Genomic DNA, 27077 nt, shown 5'->3' with positions numbered 1-27077 from the left:
GGGGGAGCTAGCATATCACAGATCACATGACCCTAGGAGGACTGGGGCTGACAGACATCCCGTGAACCAATCCTGCAGGATTTTGGAATGTCCTCCGTCAGCCTCTGGGCTGAAGAGACACCATTATGAGCACTGTGTTTGGCAAAAAAAGCTATTACAGACGCAGCTCAGTGCGGTAGGGAGACTATAGGAGTCTGTTCAGCACTCAGAAAAGATCCATCATACTTTATTTAGTCTTGAAGCATATAGAAAAAATTTAAGTAGTTTTTCCTACGTGTTTCTGGTGGGCAACCGAGGGCCGTTTTATACTGTGTTCAGCCTGCCTTTGTTTTTTGAAAACCTCAAGTTTCCACAGTTCATAAGGTTTTTTTTTTTTTTTTTGGGGGGGGGGGTTTGTTCCAGCATCAATAGCTTCTGCTTCAAACACATTGTATTGCATACAGATACCTGCAGTTTTAGTGAACATATTGTGCTGCAATAACTGCATTAACATACTATTTTCATTCCTCTTATTATAGTACCAGTAAATATTGTCAATGCCAGTGTGCAGTGTGTTTGTAGATGGGGGAGGGATGTTTAACTGTGCCTCTGTCTTTAACCCCTTAAGGACTCAGCCCTATTTCACCTTAAAGGGATTCTGTCACCTCCCCTAAGGCAAAAAACGATTTAAAACCAGCCATGCAGCACAGCTTACCTGGATTAGGCTGTGCTGTTCAATCTTGAAATCCGTCCAGCAGTTAGTTCAAAAAACGAGTTTGATCAATGAGGAAATGCGTCCTGAAGGTGCCCAGAGGGGCGTTTTTTTCTTCTGAGAGAGCCCAGTCCCGCCCCTTTTTCAGTGCCCAGCCCGCCTTCCTTTTACTTCCTAACCGCCGCCCCCAGTCTGCCACAGCCTCTCCTGCCTCTCCTCCCCCTCCCTCTTGCCGAACGAAGTCTCGCACAGGCGCAGTACCCACTGAGGGCTGCGCCTGTGCGATCATCAGGAGACTGAGGGCGGCAGCTTCATCTTCGTCACTGGGCATGCGCCGAGCCCAGTGACGTCCGATGCTCGCTCTTCCCTGCTGACTGAGGGAAGAGCGAGCATCGGACGTCACTGGGCTCGGCGCATGCCCAGTGACGAAGATGAAGCTCCTGCCCTCAGTCTCCTGATGATCGCACAGGCGCAGCCCTCAGTGGGTACTGCGCCTGTGCGAGACTTCGTTCGGCAAGAGGGAGGGGGAGGAGAGGCAGGAGAGGCTGTGGCAGGCTGGGGGCGGCGGTTAGGAAGTAAAAGGAAGGCGGGCTGGGCACTGAAAAAGGGGCGGGACTGGGCTCTCTCAGAAGAAAAAAACGCCCCTCTGGGCACCTTCAGGACGCATTTCCTCATTGATCAAACTCGTTTTTTGAACTAACTGCTGGACGGATTTCAAGATTGAACAGCACAGCCTAATCCAGGTAAGCTGTGCTGCATGGCTGGTTTTAAATCGTTTTTTGCCTTAGGGGAGGTGACAGAATCCCTTTAAGGAGTTGGCCATTTTTTGAAAATCTGACCAGTGTCCCTTTAAGTGCTGATAACTTTAAAACGCTTTGACTTACCCAGGCCGTTCTGAGATTGTTTTTTCGTCACATATTGTACTTCATGACACTGCTAAAATTGGGTCCAAAAAGCAAATTTAGAAAAATTAGCAAATTTTGAAGTTTCAGTTTCTCTACTTCTGTAATACATAGTAATACCCCCCAAAATTGTGATTACTTTACATTCCCCATATGTCTACTTCATGTTTGTAGCATTTTGGGAATGATATTTTATTTTTTGGGGATGTTACAAGGCTTAGAAGTTTAGAAGCAAATTTTGAAATTTTTCAGAAATAGAAATTTCAAAATTGTTTCTCAATCTGCCATTAACTCTTGTGGAAGACCTAAAGGGTTAATAAAGTTTGAAAAAACAGTTTTGAATACCTTGAGGGGTGTAGTTTCTAGAATGGGGTCATTTTTGGGAGGTTTCTATTATCTAAGCCTCACAATATGACTTCAAACCTGAACTGGTCCATAAAAAGACGGATCCGTCTTCAAATGCTTTCAGTACACTTGCGTTTTTCCGGATCCGGCGTGTAATTCCGGCAAGTGGATTACACGCCGGATCCGGACAACGCAAGTGTGAAAGAGGCCTTAACGACAAGGAGGATAATATTGTGGAGTGGATGGCTCACTCCTCCTTTTAGTCACAGCAGGATGATGTCAAGGTCACACCTCTGAATCTGACATTGTGCCACGGAGCCCAAGATGACATATTATAGGCTAATAAAAGTGGTGCTGATGATCATTGTGTGTTGGACTGGACCTGGGAACCAAATTGGAGAGCTGAGGAGGATGATGGCTGTGGGAGCAATAAAGAGCAGAGGCAACGTACGGCAAAATCTCCCAAAAAACTGCCATGGCCCAATAATCTGCTTCTATTGTCAGCTCAGGAACTGCTGATGCTGTGGGCACAGGCTTAAAACGTGCAACACGTAAGCAAAGCTTGGCTGTAGCTCATGCTGTTCAAGTGCCTCCTGTATGGCAGTTTTTCTCCAGCCAGCAGAAGAAAGCATTGCCGTACGCTAGACTTGCAGGATGAAAATAAGCTGTGGACGTTCCAACACAAACACAGGAACCATGGCATTACTGCAACACATGAGGAAAAATTACCAGATCCTAGGAAAATAGAACTGGCTGCCAGCTGTTAGAACATGAGTGTCCTTCTTCTGGTCTCTTCTGAAGCAGCCAGGCAGCATTCAGTATGGTGTCCTTGTGATCGATATCATCAGTTACTGCTTTTCACATTAAGACTACTCCTTCTACTCTCCATCAACAGCCATCATCATGGAATGTGTGGCCAGGAAAGAACTCTAAGCGTCCAGCAGTCTGAAGTGCAAACTTAACTCCTATTTAGCCAAGTTGCTAGCAGTGCAGTCACTACCGTACCACTTAGTGGATTTTTTCTTTAAGGAACTGATGGCATGTGCTTAGTCTCACTGGAAGATACCTAGCTTCCATTATTTTTCTAAAAAAGCCATCCATGCCTTGTACTGTCGTGTGCTTCAGAACAATGGCCGCTCATTGTAATGTTTGGTGTGTTGCAAGGTGCATGCCACCATGGATAGTTGTAGAAGCTGTTATTGGCAGGGACAGTACATGTTTTTCACGGCAGCGGAGATGCAGCAACACGGCCAGGTCCTATTGATGCCATGTTTGTGTCAGTCTGGTTCCCATACCAGGTGCTTATCCGCCTCCTCCATGGACCTCCTTCCCATCCCCAACACAAACGGGGCAGAGCGTTGCTTCCACTCACCCCCCCATCCTATCATGTGTGTCAAGTGGAGAGTTGCCTGATGTGGTAGAGCTGATCAGCCTGGGCAAGAGTAGCCACACAGCTGATCAGTTGCTGAAGTGCATTAAGGAACAGACATTCTGCTGTCTGTCTCTGCGTCAACTCCCAACTGGGTAAGGTGGTCAGCGACATTGTCGCTGTGCAGCAGTTGCGGGAAATTACACATGCTTGTCTGAATGGCGCGTGTGATAAATTTACACATGCAACTCTTTTTGAAAAACTACTGTGACTTACAGAAGATGCTGGCTATGTCCAGGAGACTGTCCTGTCATTTCAGCTATTATTTGGCAAGGAACTCCCGCCTGGACTTGCAGCAACAGAACAGTCTGCCATTGCACTGGTTGATTCCACCATGCATATGCTGGAAAATATGTAAAGCTGTGTATGATTTTGTCACCAGACCACCTCAGCAGGGAGCATGTGGCGTTTTGAGGTCAGGCAGTGGCAGCTTATTAGGCTACATTACATACTTCAAAAAGGCCACCAGATTTGTCAATAGGGACAACTGCGACATCAGCAATGTACTCCCCCTGATATTTATCTTAGAGCAGATGCTCATGCTGATTAACAACAGACAGCGGAAGAACAGCTTCCACATCTGTCCTGTCCTGTAGCTGTGGGGGACCCACACGGTAAAAGTCCCATGGAGTAGGAAGTGGAGGATGAGGAGCTACTACTGGAGGAGGAGTCGTGGGCAGAGGCGCACAAGGCTGATGATGATGACAACTGATCATTGCAGTGATAGGTGGAGCTGGAAAGAAAAGGATTCTTGGGTACACTGGCAAGCATAACACGCCATATGCTTTCTTGCTTACATACTGACAGGCGTATTGTTAGCATCAGGCAATCTGATGATTACTGGATAGCCATTGTTTTCGACTTTTGTTATCAAAGCAAAATGGAATGTTTTCCTCTTGCCCAAAGGGAGGCCAAATTGCATAATTACAAGGATACATTGTGTACGCAGCTTGCCATAGCTTTTGGAGAGTAGATGCCTGCTGCCCGTGTGCCTGACCAGGAGGCCCCTCTCTGCCCCACACTGAGTCACCTGCCTTCCCTGCTACCACAAGTAGTAGAAGCCGTAGCAGCCAGTTCAGTATCATGAACATCATGGAGCAGTATTTTCAGGTGCCTTGCCAGGCTGACTCAAATCAGCAAATGGACACGTACTGCCTGGTTCAGTCCACCATGGACTGTCTGATTTCTCTGGCAACATAGTGTTCCCTGAGCCGATGGACTTCTGGGCAAGCAGATTGAAAAGTCACAGAAACTGTCCCAGTTTACTCTTGCTGTATTGTCTTGTCCAGCCTCCAGTGCCATCTCTGAGAAGTGTTTTCAGCACAGCAGGTGGCGTCGTCATACCCAAACAGACAAAGTTGTCCTCCGCCAGTCTACAAAGCATCACATTTGTCAAAATAAATGAGGCATGGATCCGTGAGGATTTTAACACTCCTTTGGTTGAGATCTGCCATGGCATCTGGTGGCTACTTATCGCTGGCCCCATCATGCAACTGTCTGCCTATTTACCATCCTGATTATACTGTATGGCTGATGTTGCTGCTACAGCTGCCCATCCCCCTACTGCTACCATGACCCCCTACCCAGCTGCTGCTGCTACTACTACACCTAAACAGCCGCACACACATCTACTGCCTTGTCTGTTTTGTGCTGTCCTACTATTGCTGCCTCATGCCACTATCTAATGAGCAGTAGGCGTGGACCCATTGTACCAACTAACCAGTTTGGCTTTGAGCTGTCTCTAAAGTCTTTATCCTGGCAGTCTGCTGGTTTTCACCATTTAACCCCTGTACAAGTGTCTAGTCTTCGCTACAGGGGAGCCACCAGACTGCTACTTCTTGAGATAGTCCCGGTGTAATCATCGGCTGACCCATGGGGTTCGGAGATACTTGTGTGAAGCACTAAAGGTTCAGGCAATATTCGTAGTCAGGAAACTGGCCAAGCTCAAGCCAGGCGGAGGTTAACATATCCGAGAAACGGGTTGGGTGGCAGGTGGCAATGGTTCAATACGAGCAACAGGCTAGATAGTCAGTCATAGTTGGCTAACAGGCAGGAATTTGATACACAGGTAGTGAGACAGAATAACACACCTTCACTAGTTAACTAGAAGCTAGGAACTTAAAGTTCAGGTGCTCTCTCCGTGGGAATAGCACCTTAAATACATGGAAGTGATCTGTGATAGGACAGGGAAGACTAAGGATGTGCACATACTGGCCCTTCAAGAGCCTGAGAGAGCATGTGTGCCTGAAGACAGCACACTTTAGAGAGAGCGCAGGCCACAGCCTGCGAACAGGAGAGTGAGACAGCAGCAGGCATATGAACGATGAAGCTACCAGGAGAGCAGGGTAAGAGACACGGCACCTGTGCCCGCTCAGAGCAGCAGGCAAAGGCTGCCATCATAAGAGTAACCCCCACACTGATGCCCTTTCTTCTTGGGGACAGACTGTTTTAGAATTTTTTTTTTATTATTTTTTTTTTTCAGGAGAACTGGAGAACTAATGTTCTCCGCCGGCCCCTATGACCAATGTCTTATCCTGGGCTTTCTTCATATCCATTATACTGCAGACCTAAAATTCATCCTCGGCAGTGACAAAATGAGAGCACAAATGGAGGATTTAGGGGGTATTCACACAGATCTTCAAAACGCGAATACCGGCCTTGTGCAAGCTGCATTACGGTGCAGACTCGTTGACTTTAATGGGTCTTTGGTCCTCATGTTGCAGTGAAGTATAGGACATGTCCTATCTTGTGATGTGGCTGTACGAATGTCCCTAAATGTTCTTAGAGTCCTGGGATCCCCGAGAATATGGGCTGGGTTTTTACTCAACTCTGTTCTTCCTTATTTAGTTTTATACTTTCACCTCATTCAGTATGTTACCAGGTCACCTCTCGCCCACTAGACTCCCCAGGTATATGGAAGAACCAGAAGGGCAGGGTCATCAATAGTTATCCAGAAAGAGACATTTTTGCACTTCATTGGATAGTCTTTAAAACAATGGGATAAGTTGATCAAACGGGTGTAAAGTAGAACTGGCTTAGTTGCCCATAGCAACCAGTCAGATTCCACAGTTCATTTTCCAAAGGAGCTGTAAAAAATTGAAGGTGGAATATGGTTGCTATGTGCAATAAAGGCCAGTTCTACTTTACACCAGTAATTTTTTTGCTTTTAGTTTTTATTCCTAAGAAAAATGTCTTCAAGTTACAACTATGGGCTCTCTGCCTTATCACTTTCCAAATGGCTACGCTAAGTACAAATCTTACCATCCAGTATTTTTAGCAGTGTGTTCCCACATGTCTACTACACCCAAACTTCCAAAGCCTTGTTCACACCACGCATGGCTACTATTCCAGTGTGGTGGATATCCATGTAAAGTTATTGTCGCTTACACTTATCTCCGACAGCAGAGTCTGTTAAAATGTTGTACTGGATTCTTCTCATTGTCAAAATATAACAATTTTAAAGGGATTCTGTCACCTCTTTTTACCCTATAGAGATGCGGACATGCACGGCTAGATCGCTGCTAGCATGTCCGCAGTATACCGGTCATATAGAGCTGTGTCCTTTTTTATTTTGTTTAAAAAATGATTGTGTATATATATATATATGTAAATCAGCCTGGTAAGGAGCCCATGGGGCTGTACTAACCGTTCTGGAGCCCAGCACCGCCTGTATCCAGGAATCTCCTCCTTGCTCACAGTTAGATCGCCGTAATCTCGCGATGTGCGAGCTCACGCATGCGCAGTGCCGGTATAGTGTTCCTTCCCTGTGCTGGCATCAGCCTCAGGGAAGGAACTGCGCATGCGCGAGCTCACGCATCGTGAGATTACGGTAATCTAACTGTGAGCAAGGAGGAGATTCGGAGGACGCAGGTGGTGCTGGGCTCCTTCACAGGGGGGCGTGGCTGGGCACCAGGAAGGTTCGTACAGCCCCTTGGGCTCCTTACCAGGCTCATTTACATATCTATAAAATAATTTTTTTAAACGCAATAAAAGCACACAGCGCTATGGCACAAGTATATTGCGGACATTCTAGTGGCGATTAGCCGTGCATGTCCGCATCTCTATAGGGTAAAACAATGTGACAGAATCCCTTTTAAGGAGGATAATAAAGCCTGACCTGGTGCCTCCAATCTGATCTATTCAAAAGGGTTCAATGGACATGTCGAGTCTAGATAATACCACAGATGCCAGTCACCTGGGGTGGTGTGCATGTATATGAGCTATTCTACCAAGGGTCCTGGTGGAAGGATCTGATCTTTCCATAAATGGTGGAGAACACTTGGCTCTTCTCAAGCCTGTTCAGGATGCCAGTCCATATCGAACGCTTAGACATGGTTCTTTCTGATAACATTGCAACAGTGGATGACCACCTAGACAAGGAGGATTAAGGGCCCCACATGTTCTAGAGATGGCATTTAGGGTGGGTTCACATCATGTTTTTGCTGTTTCATGTATGTGTTGAGGATACAAAAACGTAGCACACTTTTCTATCCTTCAGAGTCTGGTAAAAAAAAAAGGTATATGTTAAAATCATGTGGATCAAGCAGGGTCTGAATCAAAGTCTCCAAAATAGGAGTGCTTTGGGGTATTCCAGTGATATATTATTTTTTTTTTTGCAAACAGGCAAAATTTGAAACCAAAGAAATTTTTTATTGAAATCCTTAATATTTCCCAAGTCCCAACCAGGCTAGATGTGTTTTGCTAGAGATTTTATTCTCGCCTATAGCTCTTTCTTGAAAATCACCTGAGAAATTAAGACTACAGTCCAAGCTTATTTAAAGAAATTCTGGTTTCTTTGGTTAAGGCCGTACCTTGTTTTGTGGTCCCCAAAACACGGATGCTGCCTGTGTGTGTTTTTCCGCATTTTGCAGAACGGAACATCCAGCCCTCAGTAGAGTAGTCCTATACTTGTCCGTGAGACAGACCAGAATAGAACACATTTTATTTTGTGTGGGGCCGTGAAACTGATATATGGATGCGGACAGCACACAGAGTGCTGTCTGTATCTTTTGCAGCCCCAGTGAAGTAAATGGGTCCGCATCTGACCCACAAAAAATGCTTAGAAGTGGAACCAAATCACAGTCATGTGCATGAGACGTAAGGAAGATGACCCTAACAGACCCTTTGGTTCTATTGGGAAATCCAGATCTGTTCTCATACTGGGTAAACGGGCTTCATTTTTTGGTCTGGATTCTGAGTGTTCTCTCCTTTTTAGATTCTGAGGTCTTTCAAACCTGGTAACTACTACTTGAAAAGTCACAAACCTGTTTCTTGTGCTATATGCTTGGAATTCTGGAAGAATTTGAAGGGCTATCAGATCTTCTGTCTCTGCTATCTGTTAAGTGCTAGATTCTCTACAGGCATGTTTTTAGACAAGGAGTTAAAGAGGTTGTCCAAGTTGCCTAAAAAGGAGCCCCATGCCACTAAACGCCTTAAAAAATAAATAAATTGATACCCACCTCTTTCTGCACTAAACTGTAGTCTCCAGTGATTCTAGGATTTTTTTTTAAATTTCAAGGCATTTAGAACTGCCTTCTACGGGAGCCGGGGAGATATAGCCTCAGGCTGTGTCTCCTAGGCAGCCTGTTAGTGTATGATTACAGATGTATTGTAATGCATTGCAGGAAGATCAGACCCCCAAAAGTGAATGTCATAAGTAAAGTAAAAAAAAAATGTTTTTAATAAAGTAAAAAAGAAAAATAAACGCCACTTCCCCTTACCCCTTATTTTATAAAAAAAAAAACAGAAAAAAAAACCCCCCACACATATTGGGTATCGGCGCGTCCGTAATAACAGGCTCTATAAATATATTACATGATCCACCCTGTCCGATAAACACCATAAAAAAAAGTGTAAAAAAAGAGAAAAAAAGATTTTTGTCACCTTACATCACAAAAAGTGCTACACCAAGCGATTAAAAATGGCGTATGCCCCCCAAAATGGTATCAATAAAACGGTCACCTCATCCCGCATTGTTTCAAAACTGCTGCTATTGTGCTAAAGTGAAATACAAAAAAAAAAATATATACCGGTACATATTAGGTATCGCCACGTCCGTAACGACCAGCTCTATAAAAATATCACATGACCTAACCAGTCAGGTGAACACCGTAAAAAAAAATTTTTTGTCACATTACATCACATAAATTGCAACAGCAAGTGATAACAAAGGCGTATGCCCCCCAAAATAGTATCAATCAGACCTTCGCCTCATCCTGCAAAAAATTAGACCCTACCTAAGAGAATCGGTCAAAAAATAAAAAAGCTATGGCTCTCTGACTATGAGACACTAAAATATCATTAATTTGGTTTAAAAAATGCTATTATTGTGTAAAACTTAAATAAATAAGAAAAAGTAGACATATTAGGTATTGCCATGTGCGTAACGATCCGCTCTATAAAAAAGTCACCTGACCTCAGGTAAACACTGTAAAAATAAAAACTGTGCCAAAACATCAATTTTTCTATTACCTTGCCTCACAAAAAACGTAATAGAGCAATAAAAAATCATATGTACCCCAAAATAGTACCAATAAATCTGGCACCTTATCCTGTAGTTTCCAAAATGTGGTAACTTTTTTGAGTTTCTGCTGTAGGGGTGCATCAGGGGGGCTGGGACATGGCATCTAAAAACCAGTTCAGCTAAATTTGCCTTCCAAAAACCATATGGTGTTTCCTTTCCTTCTGCACCCTGCCGTGTGCCCGTACAGCAGTTTGCGATTGCATGTGGGGTGTTTTCTGTAAACCGCAGAATCAGGGTAATAAATATTGTTTTATTTGGCTGTTAACCCTTTGCTACTGGAAAAAATTTATTAAAATGTAAAATCTGCCCAAAAAGTGAAATTCTGGAATTTCATCTCCATTTTCAATCAATTCTTGTGGAACACCTAAAGGCCCCTTTCACACGGGCGAGTATTCCGCGCGGATGCGATACGTGAAGTGAACGCATTGCACCCGCACTAAATCCCGACCCATTCATTTCTATGGGAATATTCGCATGAGCGGTTTTCACGCATCACTTATGCGTTGCGTGGAAATCTCAGCATGCTCTATTTTGTGCGTTTTTCACGTAACGCAGGCCCCATAGAAATAAATGGGGTGGCGGGAAAATCTCAAGCATCCGCAAGCAAGTGTGGATGCGGTGCGATTTTCACGCACGGTTGCTAGGAGACGATCGGGATGGAGTCAGACCTGATCATTATTATTTTCCCTTATAACATAGTTAAAAGGGAAAATAATAGCATTCTGAATACAGAATGCATAGTACAATAGCGCTGGAGGGGTTAATTTTTTTTTTTTTTTAACTCGCCTTAATCCACTTGATCGCGCAGGCCCGGCATCTTTTCTGTCTGTCTTCTGTGCTGTGTGGAGGAAAAGGACCTGTGGTGACGTCACTCCGGTCATCACATGATCCATCACCATGGTAAAAGATCACGTGATGACCGGAGTGACGTCACCACAGGTCCTGTTACTGCACACAGCTAAGATGAAGACAGAAGGAGATGCCGGCTTCGCGATCAAGTGGACTAAGGCGAGTTCAATTATTTTTTATTTATTTTTAACCCTCCAGTGCTATTTTACTATGCATTCTGTATTCAGAATGCTATTATTTTCCCTTATAACTATGTTATAAGGGAAAATAATACAATCTACAGAACACCGATTCCCAAGCCCAAACTTCTGTGAAGAAGTTCAGGTTTGGGTACCAAACATGCGCGATTTTTCTCACGCGAGTGCAAAACGCATTACAATGTTTTGCACTCTCGCGGAAAAATCACGCGTGTTCCCGCAACGCACCCGCACATTTTCCCGCAACGCCCGTGTGAAAGAGGCCAAAGGGTTAACAAAGTTTGTAAAATGAGTTTTGTATACTTTGAGGGGTGTAGCTTATAAAATGGGTGGTTTCTATTATGTAAGCCTCACAAAGTAACTTCAGACCTGAACTGGTCTTTTAAAAAGTGGGTTTTGGAAATTTTACGACAAATTTCGAGATTTGCTTCCATACTTCTAAGCCTTTGAACGTCCCCAAAAAATAAAATGTAATTTTCAAAATGATCCAAACATGAAGTAGACATATGGGGAATGTAAAGTAATTACTATTTTTGAAAGGTATCACTATCTAGGGATCGACCGATTATCGGATTTACCGATATTCAGGATTTTGAACGCTATCGGTATCGGCATTTATTTTGCCGATATTCCGATAGCGTACTGGGAACACAGATCGCGCTGCTGTCAGCGCTCTCCGTGTTCCCTCAGCAGCAGCACAGGGGAGAAGGAGCAGTGTCTCCTCCCCCTGTGCTGCTGCCGCCAATGAAAGTACAGGGGACAAGAGGAGGGGAGGAGCTATGGCCACTGCACCACCAATGAAGCTTAATCTCACATTTATTCATATACAGGAGGCGGGAGCTGCAGGATCACATAGCCGGCTCCCGGCCTCTATGAGCAGTAGCTGCGATCTGCGGTAGTTAACTCCTCAGGTGCCGCGGATCGCAGCTACTGCTCATAGAGGTCGGGAGCCGGCTATGTGATCCTGCAGCTCCCGCCTCCTGTATATGAATAAATAAGAGATTAAGCTTCATTGGTGGCGCAGTGCGCCCCCCCTCCCCCCCAGTATCAAGCATTGGTGGCGCAGTGCGCCTCCCCCAAGCCGCCCAGTACTAGACATTGGTGGCGCAGTGCGCCCCCCCCCCCCCCAAGCCCCCCCAGTATTAAGCATTGGTGGCGCAGTGCGCCCCCCCCTCCCCCCAAGCCCCTTAAGCAGTGGTGGCGCATAGGGCCCCCCCACCCCAGTCGCAGTGCGCCCCTCCACAGGATCCCCTCTTCCCTGCTCCTCCGATCGGAGCCCCAGCAGTGTAATGCTGGGGCTCCGATCGGTTACCATGGCAGCCAGGACGCTATTGAAGCCCTGGATGCCATGGTAAGCTCCATGCTGCTGTGTGCACAAAGCACAAAGCAGCAGGGACAGTGTGAGCTCCTATTCACCCTGATGGAGATCTATCAGGGTGAATAGGACAAGGGTTCTAGTCCCTAAGGGGGCTAAAAGTTAGTAAAAAAAAAAAAGTTACAAAAATAAAAACACCAAAATATTAAGTATAAATGAAAAAGAAAGATTTACAAAAAAAATAATACACTAACAATAAACATTATTTTTCAGCAGATTTGTGGGAATTTTTTATTTATTTTTTTCAAAAATGAAAATTCCCAGAATATCGGTATAAATTATCGGCCTGAAAGTTCACAAATTATCGGTATCGGCCCTAAAAAATCTATATCGGTCGATCCCTATTACTATCTATTATAAAAGTAGAGAAATTGAAATTTGCTAAATTTTTTTAAAAAATTGGTATTTTTTTTTTTTTAAAAGGAATAAAAAAAAAAATGTCTTACTCATTTTTACCACTGTCATGAAGTACAATATGTGACAAGAAAACAGTCTCAGAACGGCCTGGATAAGGAAAAGCGTTTTAAAGTTATCACCACATAAAGTGACACTGGTCAGATTTGCAAAAAATGGCCTGGGCAGGAATGTGAAAACGAGCCCGGGGTTGAAGGGGTTAAGGTAAGGCTATTTTCCGGCTTTCAGTTTGTGAGATCATTTCAGGGCTCTCACAAGCGGTCCAAAACGGATCAGTTTTGCCCTAATGCATTCTGAATGGAAAAGGATCCGCTCAGAATGCATCAGTTTGCCTCTGCCTGCAGCGTTTTGCTGTCCGCTTAACGAAACTGAGCAATACGGATCCGTTCTGACACAATGTAAGTCAATGGGGACAGGTCCGTTTTCTCTATGACACAATAGAAAACGGATCCGTCTCTTATTGACTTTCAATGGAGTTCATGACTGATCCGTCTTGGCTTTGTTACAGATATCACAAATGGATCCGTTCATGACGGATGCATGCGGTTTTATTATTGTAACAGATCCATTTTTGAAGATCCATGAGGGATCTGCCCAAAAAACGTAAGTGTGAAAGTAGCCTAACTTGGACAACCTCACCAAAGGGAATTCTACCATGATGAATTATTGGATTATTGTGCTGTAACAGGAGTAAAACAACAACAGCATGCTGCTGTGTGGAATAGTGCAGGCTACATTGGGTGCTTGGGGTCTATGGATAAATTTTCTGAGTGATTCTAAACTGAGATTGCATTAACGTTTTCTTCCATGAAATGACTTGTATAATAACGAATGAATCATTATGTATGATTTATTAGCAATTTGCTGTGCTCATTCCTACAATAGAGCAGGTGCGCAATCTACAGTATAAAACCAGCATGCACAAATGATGAAGAGGTGCAAATGTGTCAAGTGAACCAGTGCGGCAGTCCTGACCTGTCAGCTAATTTACAGATGACTACTTTATCACAAAAATCACAGGACACATGATGGCCACTCGTATCCTTCTACCAGATGTCGCTCAAATATTACTGAAGTGAGAGCAGAATGGAAGCACAGCTCACAGACCACTAGGTGCCTTTGGCATAAACACTGGCAATATTAGTGCCACCAGTCCTCTGTGCCACCAGCTCCCCCAGTGCCACCAGCTCCCCCCAGTGCCACCAGTCCTCTGTGCCATCAGCTTCCCCCCAGTGCCACCAGTCTTCTGTGCCATCAGCTTCCCCCCAGTGCCACCAGTCTTCTGTGCCATCAGCTTCCCCCCCAGTGCCACCAGTCTTCTGTGCCATCAGCTTCCCCCCCAGTGCCACCAGTCTTCTGTGCCATCAGCTCCCCCCGTGCCACCAGTCTTCTGTGCCATCAGCTCCCCCTAGTGCCACACGTCCTCTGTGCCATCAGCTCCCCCCAGTGCCACCAGTCCTCTATGCCATTAGTCCTCTGTGCCCCGAGCACCCCTAGTGCCACCATCTCCGCTCCCAGCAATCAGTCCCAGTGAAATACTTACCTTTCCTGTAGGGGCACTGTCGACACTCCACTGCTCTTTCATCCTCTTCTTCACCACGATACACAATGTCAGGTCATAGTGCACGCTTACATGTACTACATCCTGACGAGTGGGTGTACATGAGCATACAGTGTAGCGCGGGCCGGCGGGAGACCACGGAGTGGTGAGTAATAGCAAGGGCTTCACTCACGCTCCATGGTCAGATGGCACAAACGAATCCTCAATGCAAAAAATTTGCATCTAGGTTTTTCCAGTGTCTAGTTACTCAATTTACTTGAGTACTCGTTGCAGCCCTAATGTGTACTTTTTCAAAATACAAGCCTTTCTTACATGTGGAACTTATTTATGTAAAAAGTTGATTTTGGATATATATATATATATATATATATATATATATATATATATATATATATATATATATATATATATATATATATATACTAATTACAACATAATATACATCTTGGACCATCTGCCGAATAAATGCAGATGCCTTGAGAATCTCGGTCTTCTGAGGGCTTCTGTCACCCCACTAAAGTAATTTTTTTTTTGGGCTAGTTACATTCCTTATAGTGCGATATATGAGAATATAATGGTGTTACTTACTTTCATTCGGCCGTTTCTTATAAAAACGAAGTTTTATAATATGCAAATCAGGTCTCTACCAGCAAGTAGGGCGTCTACTGACATCACCGAAAGAGAAGACGTCATCTGCGCAGGCGCACTGAGGGAGTTCTGAGGAGACGAGCCTCCTCATCTCAGAGCACCTGCGCCGAATGAACAGAGGCGCGCGATTTTTAAAATGCTGACAGGGCCGGCCGGAGGAGGAGATCACGGCTGGCCCTGTCAATCAACACGACAAGGGGGCGGTTTTTTGCGGCGGCTACCAGCAAGTAGACGCCCTACTTGCTGGTAGAGACCTGATTTGCATATTATAAAACTTCGTTTTTATAAGAAACGGCTGAATGAAAGTAAGTAACACCATTATATTCTCATATATCGCGCTATAAAGAATGTAACTAGCCCCAAAAAAAAAAATATGACTTTAGTGGGGTGACAGAAGCCCTTTAAGAGGCAAGTTTGAGTGCTGCAGCCAATTAATGACTATTGATTTGGGTGTTTTTTTATAATAAAGAAATGCCTCAATCCTCATATTTCCCAATAAAACTGGATATGTTAAAGCCCTTTCTATTTTTCTTCCTCATAGTATTATTCTCCATTAAGATTGGTAAATAAAACTACTTAGACTAGCTGTCCTGTACACATTATACTGTATAGCGGTCAGACAAGCACTCATTTGGCCAACAGCTATACTTCGCTATCCCCATACACATCGACGCTCGTTGTGATGTATGTGTTCTGCTTCCAGAACCTCTCACCTGCATCCGTTCGCATTATTCTTAAAAAAAAAAAAAAAAAAAAAAAGTCTAAGTGAAAACGGATCCGTCCTGACTTACATTGAAAGTCAATTGGGGATGTCCGGTCACAAAACGGAATGCTGACGTAACGGAAGACATCCTAAACAAATCTCTTTCCATTCAGAATGCATGAGGACTAAACAGAAAATATTTTTTATCCGGCTTTGAGATCCTCTGCCGGATTTAAATACCATAAAACAACAACGCAACTGTGAAACGGGCCTAAGGCGGCTTATCTCCCTTTTGAATAAAATAATTGGGAATATTTGATGGGGGTTCTCCAGGCTTTTAATATTGATGAACTATCCTCAGGATAGCATTAAACAAAATGTAGACGCAGCACCACTCTGTCCTTGTTGATGTATCCAGATAGATGCAACAGCCTCACCGATGGCCTTAGATCCAACGGCCAGAATATGTAGAAAAATGCAGACTGTATCAGCAGCATCTCACATCATCGACTTTATTCGGACTTCAAAGCAGTAATACAAACCCCCGCCGATCAGCTGTTTGAAGAGGAGGCGCACGCGCCGTGCCAGCGCTGCCTCCCTTCACCGTTTACCTTCTAGCCGTCACCTCTGCAGCGGTGAGCAGGTGTAATTACACCCAAATCGTCCCATTCGCTCCTATACAAGTGTATGGGAAGGATCTGTCCTATTGAAATGAATGGGACGGTTAGGTGTAATTACACCTGCTCACCGCTGCAGAGGCGACGGCCAGAAGGTAAACGGTGAGAAGGAGGCAGCGCTGGCACGGCACGCGCCTCCTCTTCAAACAGCTGATCAGCGGGGTGCCGGGTGTCGGACCCCTGCCGATCTGATATTAATGACCTATCCTGAGGATAGGTCATCAATATTAAAAGCCCGGAGAACCCCTTTAAGCAAACATCCTTATCTTTTATCTATCTATCCCAGCATCTGTCCTGCAGGGAGGCTGTCCCACTAAAATCAAAGTTCAGATGACCTTATTCTAATGTATACGTCCTACTTTGCTCTTACTAAACAAGTATATGGGTGACCGATGGAAGAGCGTGTAATTTCTGCCTCAGACTGTTTGTGTTCTGTTACCACAGAGACACATAATTCTATGTGGAGATAGGAAACAGACATTTTTATCTATCATTTTTTAGCAAAGATCTTTTGCTAAATTGGTTAATTCTTTATTTTGAATGCATTGGAAATAAAAGAAACTGGGTGAGAATGTGTGCATAGCCTTTAACAGTTAAAGGGAACCTGTCGCCTCCCAAAACCATCCCAAGCCGCCAGCAGTACCTGTGTGTAGCCAGCAGCGTGTTTCTGATGATGCCTTCCTTCCTGAAGACAGACACAGCAAAAGTACTGAAAACGTTGTTTTATCCCCTGCCTGGCGCACTTCTCCGCACATGATTGAAGTCAATGGGGCAGCGGCCTCCTGCTTCAAGTCAAGATAACCGCGCCTCCTTCCCTGCCCCTTCGCTGTGACTGACAGCCAGCTGTTCTGCAAAGGCAGCCGAACTCTCATGCATAAGCGCTGTCAGTAACAGCGAAGGAGCGGGGAAGGAGTGTGGCTACCGTGACTTGAAGCAGGAGGCCGCTGCCTCCTTGATTTCAAGCATGTGTGGAGAAGCGCGCCGGGCAGGGGATAAGACAACGTTTTCAGTACTTTTGCTGCATCTGCCTTCAGGAAGAAAGGCATCACCAGAAACACACCGCTGGCTACACGCAGGTACTGCTGGCGGCTTGGGATGGTTTTAGGAGGTGACAGGTTCCCTTTAAAGGCTATGTACACCTTTTTGGAGTCAATTTATTTTTTTATGATTGCATTTAACTTATTTTGGCCAAAAATCATATTTTCAATTGTCCTTTATTAAACATATTGAATTGTTCAGTCACAAAGGGTTAACTGTTTTTCTAACCTGTGACCGCTACTTTCACTTTGTGCCAGTCATCTAATAAACCTTATCTCTAAACTACCAAGAAGTCACACTTATTAAAGCCACATTCTTATCAGTAAGATAAGGAATGAGATTTTTATAAAGTGAGAGAGCAGAGATAAGGAGTCTGTCTGCTCCTCAGATGACTGAAAAGACAAAAAATCCACTGGCAGCTAGGAGAGCATATTGTTAATGAAGGCCAATTGAAAAAAAGATTTTTAGCTTAAAATAAGTACAATGCAGTAATAAAAAAAAAAAACTTTAACCACTTCAACCCCGCTAGCTGAAACCCCCTTCATGACCAGGCCACTTTTTATACTTCAGCACTACACTACTTTCACCGTTTATCGCTCGGTCATGCAACTTATCACCCAAATGAATTTTACCTCCTTTTCTTCTCACTAATAGAGCTTTCATTTGGTGGTATTTCATTGCTGCTGACATTTTTACTTTTTTTGTTATTAATCAAAATGTAACGATTTTTTTGCCCAAAAATGACATTTTTCACTTTGGGCTGTAAAATTTAGCAAAAAAAACAACATCCATATATAAATTTTTCGCAAAATTTATTGTTCTAAATGTCTTTGATAAAAAAAAAAAATGTTTGGGCAAAAAAAATGGTTTGGGTAAAAGTTATAGCGTTTACAAACTATGGTACAAAAATGTGAATTTCCGCTTTTTGAAGCAGCTCTGACTTTCTGAGCACCTGTCATGATTCCTGAGGTTCTACAATGCCCAGACAGTACAAACACCCCACAAATGACCCCATTTCGGAAAGTAGACACCCTAAGGTATTCGCTGATGGGCATAGTGAGTTTATAGAACTTTTTATTTTTTGTCACAAGTAAGCGGAAAATGATGGTTGATTTATTTATTTATTTATTTATTTATTTTTTTCTTACAAAGTCTCATATTCCACTAACTTGCGACAAAAAATAAAAAATTCTAGGAACTCGCCATGCCCCTCACGGAATACCTTGGGGTGTCTTCTTTCCAAAATGGGGTCACTTGTGGCGTAGTTATACTGCCCTGGCATTTTAGGGGCCCTAATGTGTGAGAAGTACTTTGCAATCAAAATGTGTAAAAAATGGTCTGCAAAATCCGAAAGGTGCACTTTGGAATATGTGCCCCTTTGCCCACCTTGGCTGCAAAAAAGTGTCACACATCTGGTATCGCCGTACTCAGGAGAAGTTGGGGAATGTGTTTTGGGGTGTCATTTTACATATACCCATGCTGGGTGAGAAAAATATCTTGGTCAAATGCCAACTTTGTATAAAAAAATTGAATACATGGATCGGATCCGCAAAACACATGCGGACGTCTGAATGGAGCCTTACAGGGGGGTGATCAGGGAATCTATATGGGTGATCACCCGCCTGTCATTGATCACCCCCCTGTAAGGCTCCATTCAGACGTCCGTATGTGTTTTGCGGATCCGATCCATGTATCCGTGGATCCGTAAAAATCATACGGACGTCTGAACGGAGAATGACAGGGGGGTGATCAATGACAGGGGGGTGATCAGGGAGTCTATATGGGGTGATCATGGGTTCATAAGGGGTTAATAAGTGACAGGGGGGGGGGTGTAGTGTAGTGTTTGGTGCTACTTCACACATCTACCTGTGTCCTCTGGTGGTCGATCCAAACAAAAGGGACCACCAGAGGACCAGGTATCAGGTATATTAGATGCTGTTATCAAAACAGCGTCTAATATACCTGTTAGGGGTTAAAAAAAATCAGATCTCCAGCCTGCCAGCGAGCTATCGCCGCTGGCAGGCTGGAGATCCACTCTTACCTTCCGTTCCTGTGAGCGCGCGCGCCTGCGTGCGCGCGTTCACAGGAAATCTCGGGTATCGCGAGAGGACGCGTATATGCGTCCACCCAGAAGAGCAGGGCCGCCGGCAGGACGCAATCCTGCGTACGGCGGTCCTGTACCGGTTAATAGGGTTGGCCACTTTCTGGTTACTGCTGACCAATGTGTATGTAAGATGACTGTATGACTCTTACGAATATAGCCTTGGTTGAAATTCTGAACAATTTTCTATATTTCATATGATATGCCCCTTGTTTGTCAGATCTTTTCTGCTGTCCACACAGTGGTCCTGTCCATAAGATGGCTGCTGATGGAGGGTCATGCGACCAGGCAAATCGCCTCCATGTAATGTCCCTTGTATTCGAATACACTAAACCTACCATCTGTACTTCACTGTTGGGAGTTTAGTTCAGGTGCAGTGTGTTTGAATAAAGGAGACTGATGTCCCTGGTCACATCAGCAGCCATCTTATGGACAGGTTTGGAATGTTGAAAATGCAGAAGATCTGCCTAAGGGCTCATTCAGACGGCCGTATGCTGTCTGCAAAAATGTGGATAATTTTTTTTTTACGGACAGTTCAGCATCTCCGCAAAAAAAAAAAGGATTGCATTCCGTTTTTTTTGCTGATCCATAGACTTCAATAGGGCCATGTCCTGATTTTCACTAACAAGTATAGGACATGGTTCATTTTTTTGCTGAGCCGTGCAATGGAAGAAAAGGGCCCCATAGAAGTGAATGGGACCGCAACTAATCCGCAAAAAACTGATCCGCATTTTTGCAGACAGCATACGGCCGTCTGAATGAGCCCTAGCAAGAAGGAATGGGTTATGAAATATAGAAAATTGCACATACTAATATTGCCTTTGTTGATATTAAGTACAATATAGTCATCTTGCATACACATTGGTCACAATTTGCCAGAAAGTGGCCAACCCCTTTAATGCTGCTGCATTGAATCTATGTACATGGTCTGTTCCATGTGATGTAACATACAGTAGGGTTATTAGGTGGTAGGTTGAGCTACATGCTTGGTAAATTCCAAGACAAATACCCTGACCTCCCTTTTTTTTTTCCCCCCTCTCTATTTGAATAGGCGACATTGGAAATTACTACTATGGACAAGGACACCCCATGAAGCCTCATAGGATACGAATGACTCACAATTTGCTTCTAAACTATGGACTTTACAGAAAAATGGAAATATATGTGAGTCTATGAAATATTCTGTATTGTCATTAGATAAGCACTGTATTTTAAATTACTTGATGATGTTTTTTTTTTTTTTTTTACTAAAAGACATTTACAGGGGTTGTTCAAGCTCATCACAAATTTGCCCCAAGCCACCTAATGCTTTAGAATAAAAAATGAATATATACTTGCGTCTTTCTCCCTCGCCATTCTGAATGATGCCTGTATATAGCATGAGACCGCTGAGGACAGTGATTATCTGCCGCTGTCATGTGATGCAGACAGTGGCGTAACTAGAGTTCTGTGGGCCCCAGGGCAAAATTTGGATTGGGCCCCCCCCCCCCCCTCCCATTAGAAGTTTGAATTTTGCCCCCTTCAACGCTGTATATATTTCATTTTGCCACCTCGCTCGGTGTAATATATATCATTTTGCCCCCTCTGTATATAGTTGAATGATTGCCCCCTTTTAGCTTTGTATATATTTTCTTTTGCCCCCTCTCACTCTGTATATATTAGATTTTTTTTGCCCTTTCTGATATATATAGCCAGCGGGTTCCCTTTCTAAATTCTAAAAAGTTCATAATTCTAATAAGTTCAGAATGGGGTGGGCATAAATAAATAAATTAAAAGATACCTCTGTTCTGTTCCGCTCTGTCTCTGCTTGCACAATAAGTTGCGAACACATCCCGTCATACCTTCTGCCGCGCTGCGTCATCATGTCACATGTCATCCCCCAAGACCCATGAACTCCAGCACTGGGTCTTGCTGACATGACATAATGATGCGGCGGTGGCGCAGGAGAGGGTATAGAGATATGCGCAGCCGCACTGGCTTTTATAATGCAAAGCAGAGTGACTGAAAGCACCCTCTGCGACCGCGATCGTTACGCCCATGGATGCAAACCCCTGTATCCTAGCTGCAGCCCTGTATGCAAACAGTGGGAGGAGGGCTGGTGGTTATGAGAATGGCAAGCGAGAAAGAGGGGCGATTATATAATAATGTTTTGTTTTAAAGCATTAGGTGGCATGTGGCAGATTTGCAATTAATGTGCACAAATCCTCTAAAGGGGTTGCCCAGCTCAGGCCATCACTAGATGATTTGCAGGTGTCCGACACGCTGCACCCCTGCCAATCAGCTGTTAACTTGAAGCAGCGCTGTAGTAATAAACTCCCTCTACTATTGACAGCTTACAGTGCTGTGTAATTCTGGCACTGGCGCTACATCTGAACAGCTGATTGACGGCGTGTTGGACCCTTGCCAGTCGGCTAATGATGATCCTGAGGATAGGCCATGAATTAGTAAAAGCTGGACGTTGTCTTTAAAGGTGTATTCCCATCTCAAACATTGATGGCATATAGTTAGGATATGCCATTAATGTCAGATGTGTAGGTCCCAGAATGGGACCCCAAAGTGAACGTGCACAGCCACTATCGAAGTTCCAAAACTAGCAGAGCACTGACCTGGCTATTTCCAGCAGTCTTATAGCGGTGAACGGAGAGGTGGCCACGTGTGTGCGGTGCGCTCGCCAGTCACCTCTATGGTACAACTGAAAATGGCTGAGCACACTCACTCCCCATGTCCCCATTTATCCCTTGGTTGAACTTGATGGACTTGTAGTTTTTCAACTGTATTAACTATTGATATGCCATCAATGTCTCAGATGGGAATGCTCCTATGAGTTCTGCCACCCGTACCAATAGATGCAAAAGTATTGGCATGGGTGTTTGGGGGGGTTCAGTGTTGTAAGGCTTTGTTTTGCTGCTATGTAGCAATTAGTATGTGTGTGTAAGTGTATACATTGTCTGTTCTTTTCTATAGCGCCCTCACAAGGCAACAGCTGAAGAGATGACAAAGTACCACAGTGATGAATACATAAAATTTTTACGATCTATAAGACCGGACAACATGTCTGAGTACAGTAAACAAATGCAGAGATGTAAGTCGGCTCTTTTCTCACCTACCCCTCTCTGGTCCTCCTGTATATTGCTCACAAGTAAGCTTGGACACTCTCTCTGAAAGTAGAGCAAATTTGTCACAATAAAGATCTTGGGGATCATTAACCCTGGGTTCACACCTGAGCGTTCGCGATGGAGCGCTCTGTATGCACGATTTTACGTCCGTTTGCAATCGCGCATACAGAGACAAGCGAGCGCCCATTGTCGCGCGTTCCCGAAAGTCTATGTATGGGAACGCGCGACAAGACGCCCCAAAGTAGCTCATGTACTTCTTGGGGCGTCGGGCGTTTTACAGCGCGATCGTACGTGCTGTAAAACGCCCAGGTGAGAACCATTCCCATAGGGAATCATTGGTTTCTCCTTGTTGAGCGTTTTACAGCACGTAGGAACGCGCTGTAAAACGCTCAGGTGTGAACCCAGCCTTGATGAGACCGGCGTTTTAGATGCCAGTCTTAAAGGGATTCTGTCACCAGTTTTTGACCCCCACATTCAAAAATATGGTTATGTGCATGGTGCCCTTGTGATTCCTAATGTGGTCTTATAAGCTAAATCTGTGTGCTCATTTAGTGTAAAAAACGTTTTATCTATCCTGTCATTCATCAGATTAAGGTGCCCAGGAGGACGCTCATGTCTCCAAGATGCCGCCCGCCGCCGCCGTTCGTGCTCAGCTCCTCCTTTGCTTTCTGAAGCGATGTGCCCAGCTCCTCCTTTGCTTTCTGAAGCGATGTGCCCAGCTCCTCCTTTGCTTTCTGAAGCGATGTGCCCAGCTCCTCCTTTGCTTTCTGAAGCGATGTGCCCAGCTCCTCCTTTGCAGTCCTGCTCCAACGGTCTTCAATCTGCCCAAGGGGCGGCGTTTCACCTCTCTTGCGCCCAGCCAGCCTCCCCCCAACTGCCGCTTTGAAGCGCCGCCCAGCTCATGAATATTCAGTTTGCTGGGCGGCTTCTGCGGTCCCCGCTCTAAAGCGCTGCGCTGAACAGTGCCCTGCGCATGCGCCGGATCTTGTGAAGTCGGGGACAGTAAGCGCCGCCCAGCGAAGTGAATATTGATGAGCTGGGCGGCGCTTACTGTACCGGACTTCACAAGATTCGGCGCATGCGCCGGGCACTGCTAAGCGCAGCGCTTCAGAACGGGGACCGCAGAAGCCGCCCAGCAAACTGAATATTCATGAGCTGGGCGGCGCTTCAAAGCGGCAGTTGGGGGAGGCTGGCTGGGCGCAAGAGAGGTGAAACGCCGCCCCTTGGGCAGATTGAAGACCGTTGGAGCAGGACTGCAAAGGAGGAGCTGGGCACATCGCTTCAGAAAGCAAAGGAGGAGCTGGGCACGAACGGCGGCGGCGGGCGGCATCTTGGAGACATGAGCGTCCTCCTGGGCACCTTAATCTGATGAATGACAGGTTAGATAAAACGTTTTTTACACTAAATGAGCACACAGATTTAGCTTATAAGACCACATTAGGAATCACAAGGGCACCATGCACATAACCATATTTTTGAATGTGGGGGTCAAAAACTGGTGACAGAATCCCTTTAATACCCCTTACGCTGGGGGTGGATGCGCGTATATTATGTAGAGGCGCTGCCGTCTATATGACTTGGGCGTATCCACCTCCTGTCTAAATGTATGCCAGCTCCCTTGCTGGCGTAGATTTAGACCATTTTCAAAGCCTAAAACAGGCGTAGAAAATGATAAATGAGATGAGCCTGCTGGCCCTTCCCCGCCCACGCTGGGGATTTAGACCTGGCGTGATCCTTCACTGTACCCATTCCAATACTTCCTTGGTACCCTGCCGGTCTCTGCTTCCTCTAGCCACAGGGAAGTGACCGCTTTCAATCACTTAGTAAGGAGGCTGGTGGTGGATCCGGAAAGTGTTGGAATGAGGAAGGCAGGGGATTGGAAAAGTGAGTATGACTTTTATTTCTTTTAAAGGGGTTCTGCAGTTTTTTTTAAACTAATGATCTGTCCTCTGGATAGATCATCAGCATCTAAATGGCGGGGGTACAACCCCCGGGACCCCTGCCGATCAGCTGTTTGAGAAGGCAGTGGCGCTAGCAGTAGCGCATTGGCCTTCTCTCTGTTTACCGCAGGCACAGTGACGTCGCGTCTAGTATCACTGGCCTATCAGTCAAGTGGACAGAGCTTAGCCCCGCCCAGGCCAGTTATACTAGTCGTGACATCACTGGGCCTGCGGTAAACAGAGAGAAGGCCGCGGCACTACTGCCAGCGCTGTTGTCTTCTCAAACAGCTGATCGGCGGGGGTCTCGGGTGTCGGACCCCCGCCGATCAGATGCTGATGATCTATCCAGAGGACAGATCATCAGTTTAAAAAAACTGCAGAACCCCTTTAAGCCATTCGTACCTTTTCGTGTAAAAAAGAAGTACAGTGTTATCCGTTTGGTCCAAACAAAACATTATGAACTCCAGGCTGTTACATTGTAGCAAACTGCCCAGACTGGAGACAGACTTGCCCAGCTCTCAAGCAGTGCTTGTCCTGCTGTTCACCAGGTACTCTAGCACTTTTAAGGGTACTTTCACACTAGCGTTGGTGTGATCCAGCAGGCACTTCCGTCGTCGGAGCTGCCTGCCGGACCCGCATATCAGTGTGACAACTGACAGCATTTGTAGACTGATCCGGGTGCGCATCCGTCTACAAATGCAGCATTGCAAGAACAGATCCGTCTCTCCATTGTCATACGGATGGACGGATCCGTCTTGCAGTCTTTTTCAGTTTTCCTGGCCTGCCTCCGCATGCAGAAAGGAATTAATGCCGGATCCGGCATTCCGGCGACTGATCAGGCATTTTGAACGGACATAATACCGCAGCATGCTGCGGTATTATGTCCAGCCAATACGCCTGACAGTGACTGAACGGAAGGCATACTGATGCAAAGTGAACTGATTACTCTGCATTCAGAATGCATTGGGATATGCCTGATCAGTTCTTTTCCGGCATAGAGCCCTTTGGACGGAACTCTATGCCGGAAAAGAATAACGCTAGTGTGAAAGTAGCCTGAAGGTGTTGACTGCTTTTCTAAAATGTATGTGTCCTTACTGTATGTTATTCAACTTTGGTTAAATAACCTTTCCCTGATGCCTGTTTTTCCAATTCATTTGTGGTCACATCCTCTGTGCTGTTCTCGGCATACTGTATAGTGGATTTCTTGCTTCATCTACCCTTCCATTCCGCACTGCTCGCTCCCGTCCTTCATTGTGCTGTGCAGATGCCAGAGAAAGCATGCCCTGTATATGCCCAGCCTACTCCTGCTCTGCTGCTTTGTGTCTTACTGCGCAGACTCCCAATGAAGAGTTCGGTGCATGCCCTGTCTAAGCTCCCTCCTGCGTCCACCACACACTCCTTTACAGAATAATAAAGGACAGTGTCCTGCGCGCAGGACGGAGCTTAGACAGCACATGCACCAAACTCATCGGGAGTTTAAAGGGCTTTTCCAAGATGTTAATACTGATGACGTGTCATCAGTATCTGATCAGTGTTGGTCCGACACCCGGGACCCAAGCTGATCAGCTGTTTGAGAAGGCAGTGACGCTGGCTTTCCCTAAGCCAAATGGCGCGTTAATCGGTCACTTGGCCTAGGTGCAGCTCAACTCCATTAAAGTGAATGGGGCTGAGCTGCAATACAGAGCACAGCTGCTATATAATGTACAGCACTGTGCTTGGTAAGCTGCGAGAGGGCCCCGTGGTCACAAGAGCGCTGGTGCCTTCTCAAACAGCTGATCGGGGGGGGGGGGTCCTGGGTGTCAGACCCCCACTGATCAGATACTGATGACCAGTTCGGAGTTAGTTATCAGTATTGACATTTTGAAAAACCCCTTTAAACAATCAACATTAGGTAACAAACACTAAGGACGCACAAAATTTTATGAAAGTGGCCAACCCCTTTAATTACATTTTATTCCTGTTGATGACCTTTTTTTAAAGCCTAGCCACCTGCATTATAACATACATTGTTGGGGAAATATGTCTGATGTGAACTTCATTAACCCCCCATCCACAGAGTAGCCTGTCTGTTACTGCCCTGATGGGTGGAGGGGAGCGTGTCCCTCATGAATACACCAGATTTATCAGCCCGCTCCTATTAGACAAATGGCACGTTTGTTTTTCACATTTTGACTACTAGGACAATGGCCCGACCATTGTAATATGCTGGCCTTGCATAGTATAGCATGTTAAGCTGATAGATCAGCTTCATTGAAACCAATCTATTGGCTGTATTCATCTAAAACAGGGGTCAGCAACCTCTGGCATTCCAGCTGTGGTAAAACTACAACTCTCAGCATGCTCCATTCACTTCTATGGGAGTCTGGAGAACAACCAAGCAAGTATGCATGCTGGGAGTTGTAGTTTCACCACAGCTGGAGTGCCGGAGGTTGCTGATCCCTGATCTGAAGGAAAAACTGTCTATTTTGCCTGTAACAAGCAATAGGAGCTCCTCTGCACCGTGTCCAGTCTATAGTAAACTGCTATGAAGAAATATTTGGAACTGGATATAACCTATATTGTTGTGTG

General features: G+C 45.2%; 2 protein-coding genes across 3 annotated transcripts in view; one reads left to right on the top strand and one right to left on the bottom strand.

Annotated features, from left to right (window-relative positions):
* Positions 1 to 27077, bottom strand: part of LOC122933775 (protein ALP1-like) — a 104973-nt gene that overhangs the window by 20366 nt on the left and 57530 nt on the right. The gene's annotated exons all lie outside the window — the stretch shown is intronic.
* Positions 1 to 27077, top strand: part of HDAC2 (histone deacetylase 2) — a 63729-nt gene that overhangs the window by 1578 nt on the left and 35074 nt on the right. For both annotated transcript variants that reach the window (XM_044288776.1, XM_044288777.1), the window contains exons 2-3: positions 20505 to 20617; positions 22418 to 22535. In XM_044288776.1, coding sequence (XP_044144711.1) covers positions 20505 to 20617; positions 22418 to 22535 — 231 coding nt within the window. The remainder of the gene's footprint in view (positions 1 to 20504; positions 20618 to 22417; positions 22536 to 27077) is intronic.

Source organism: Bufo gargarizans, chromosome 4, assembly GCF_014858855.1.
Source record: "Bufo gargarizans isolate SCDJY-AF-19 chromosome 4, ASM1485885v1, whole genome shotgun sequence".
NCBI lineage: Eukaryota > Metazoa > Chordata > Amphibia > Anura > Bufonidae > Bufo > Bufo gargarizans.
Note: the sequence above shows the minus strand (reverse complement) of the source record. Positions and strands in the feature narration are given on the sequence as shown.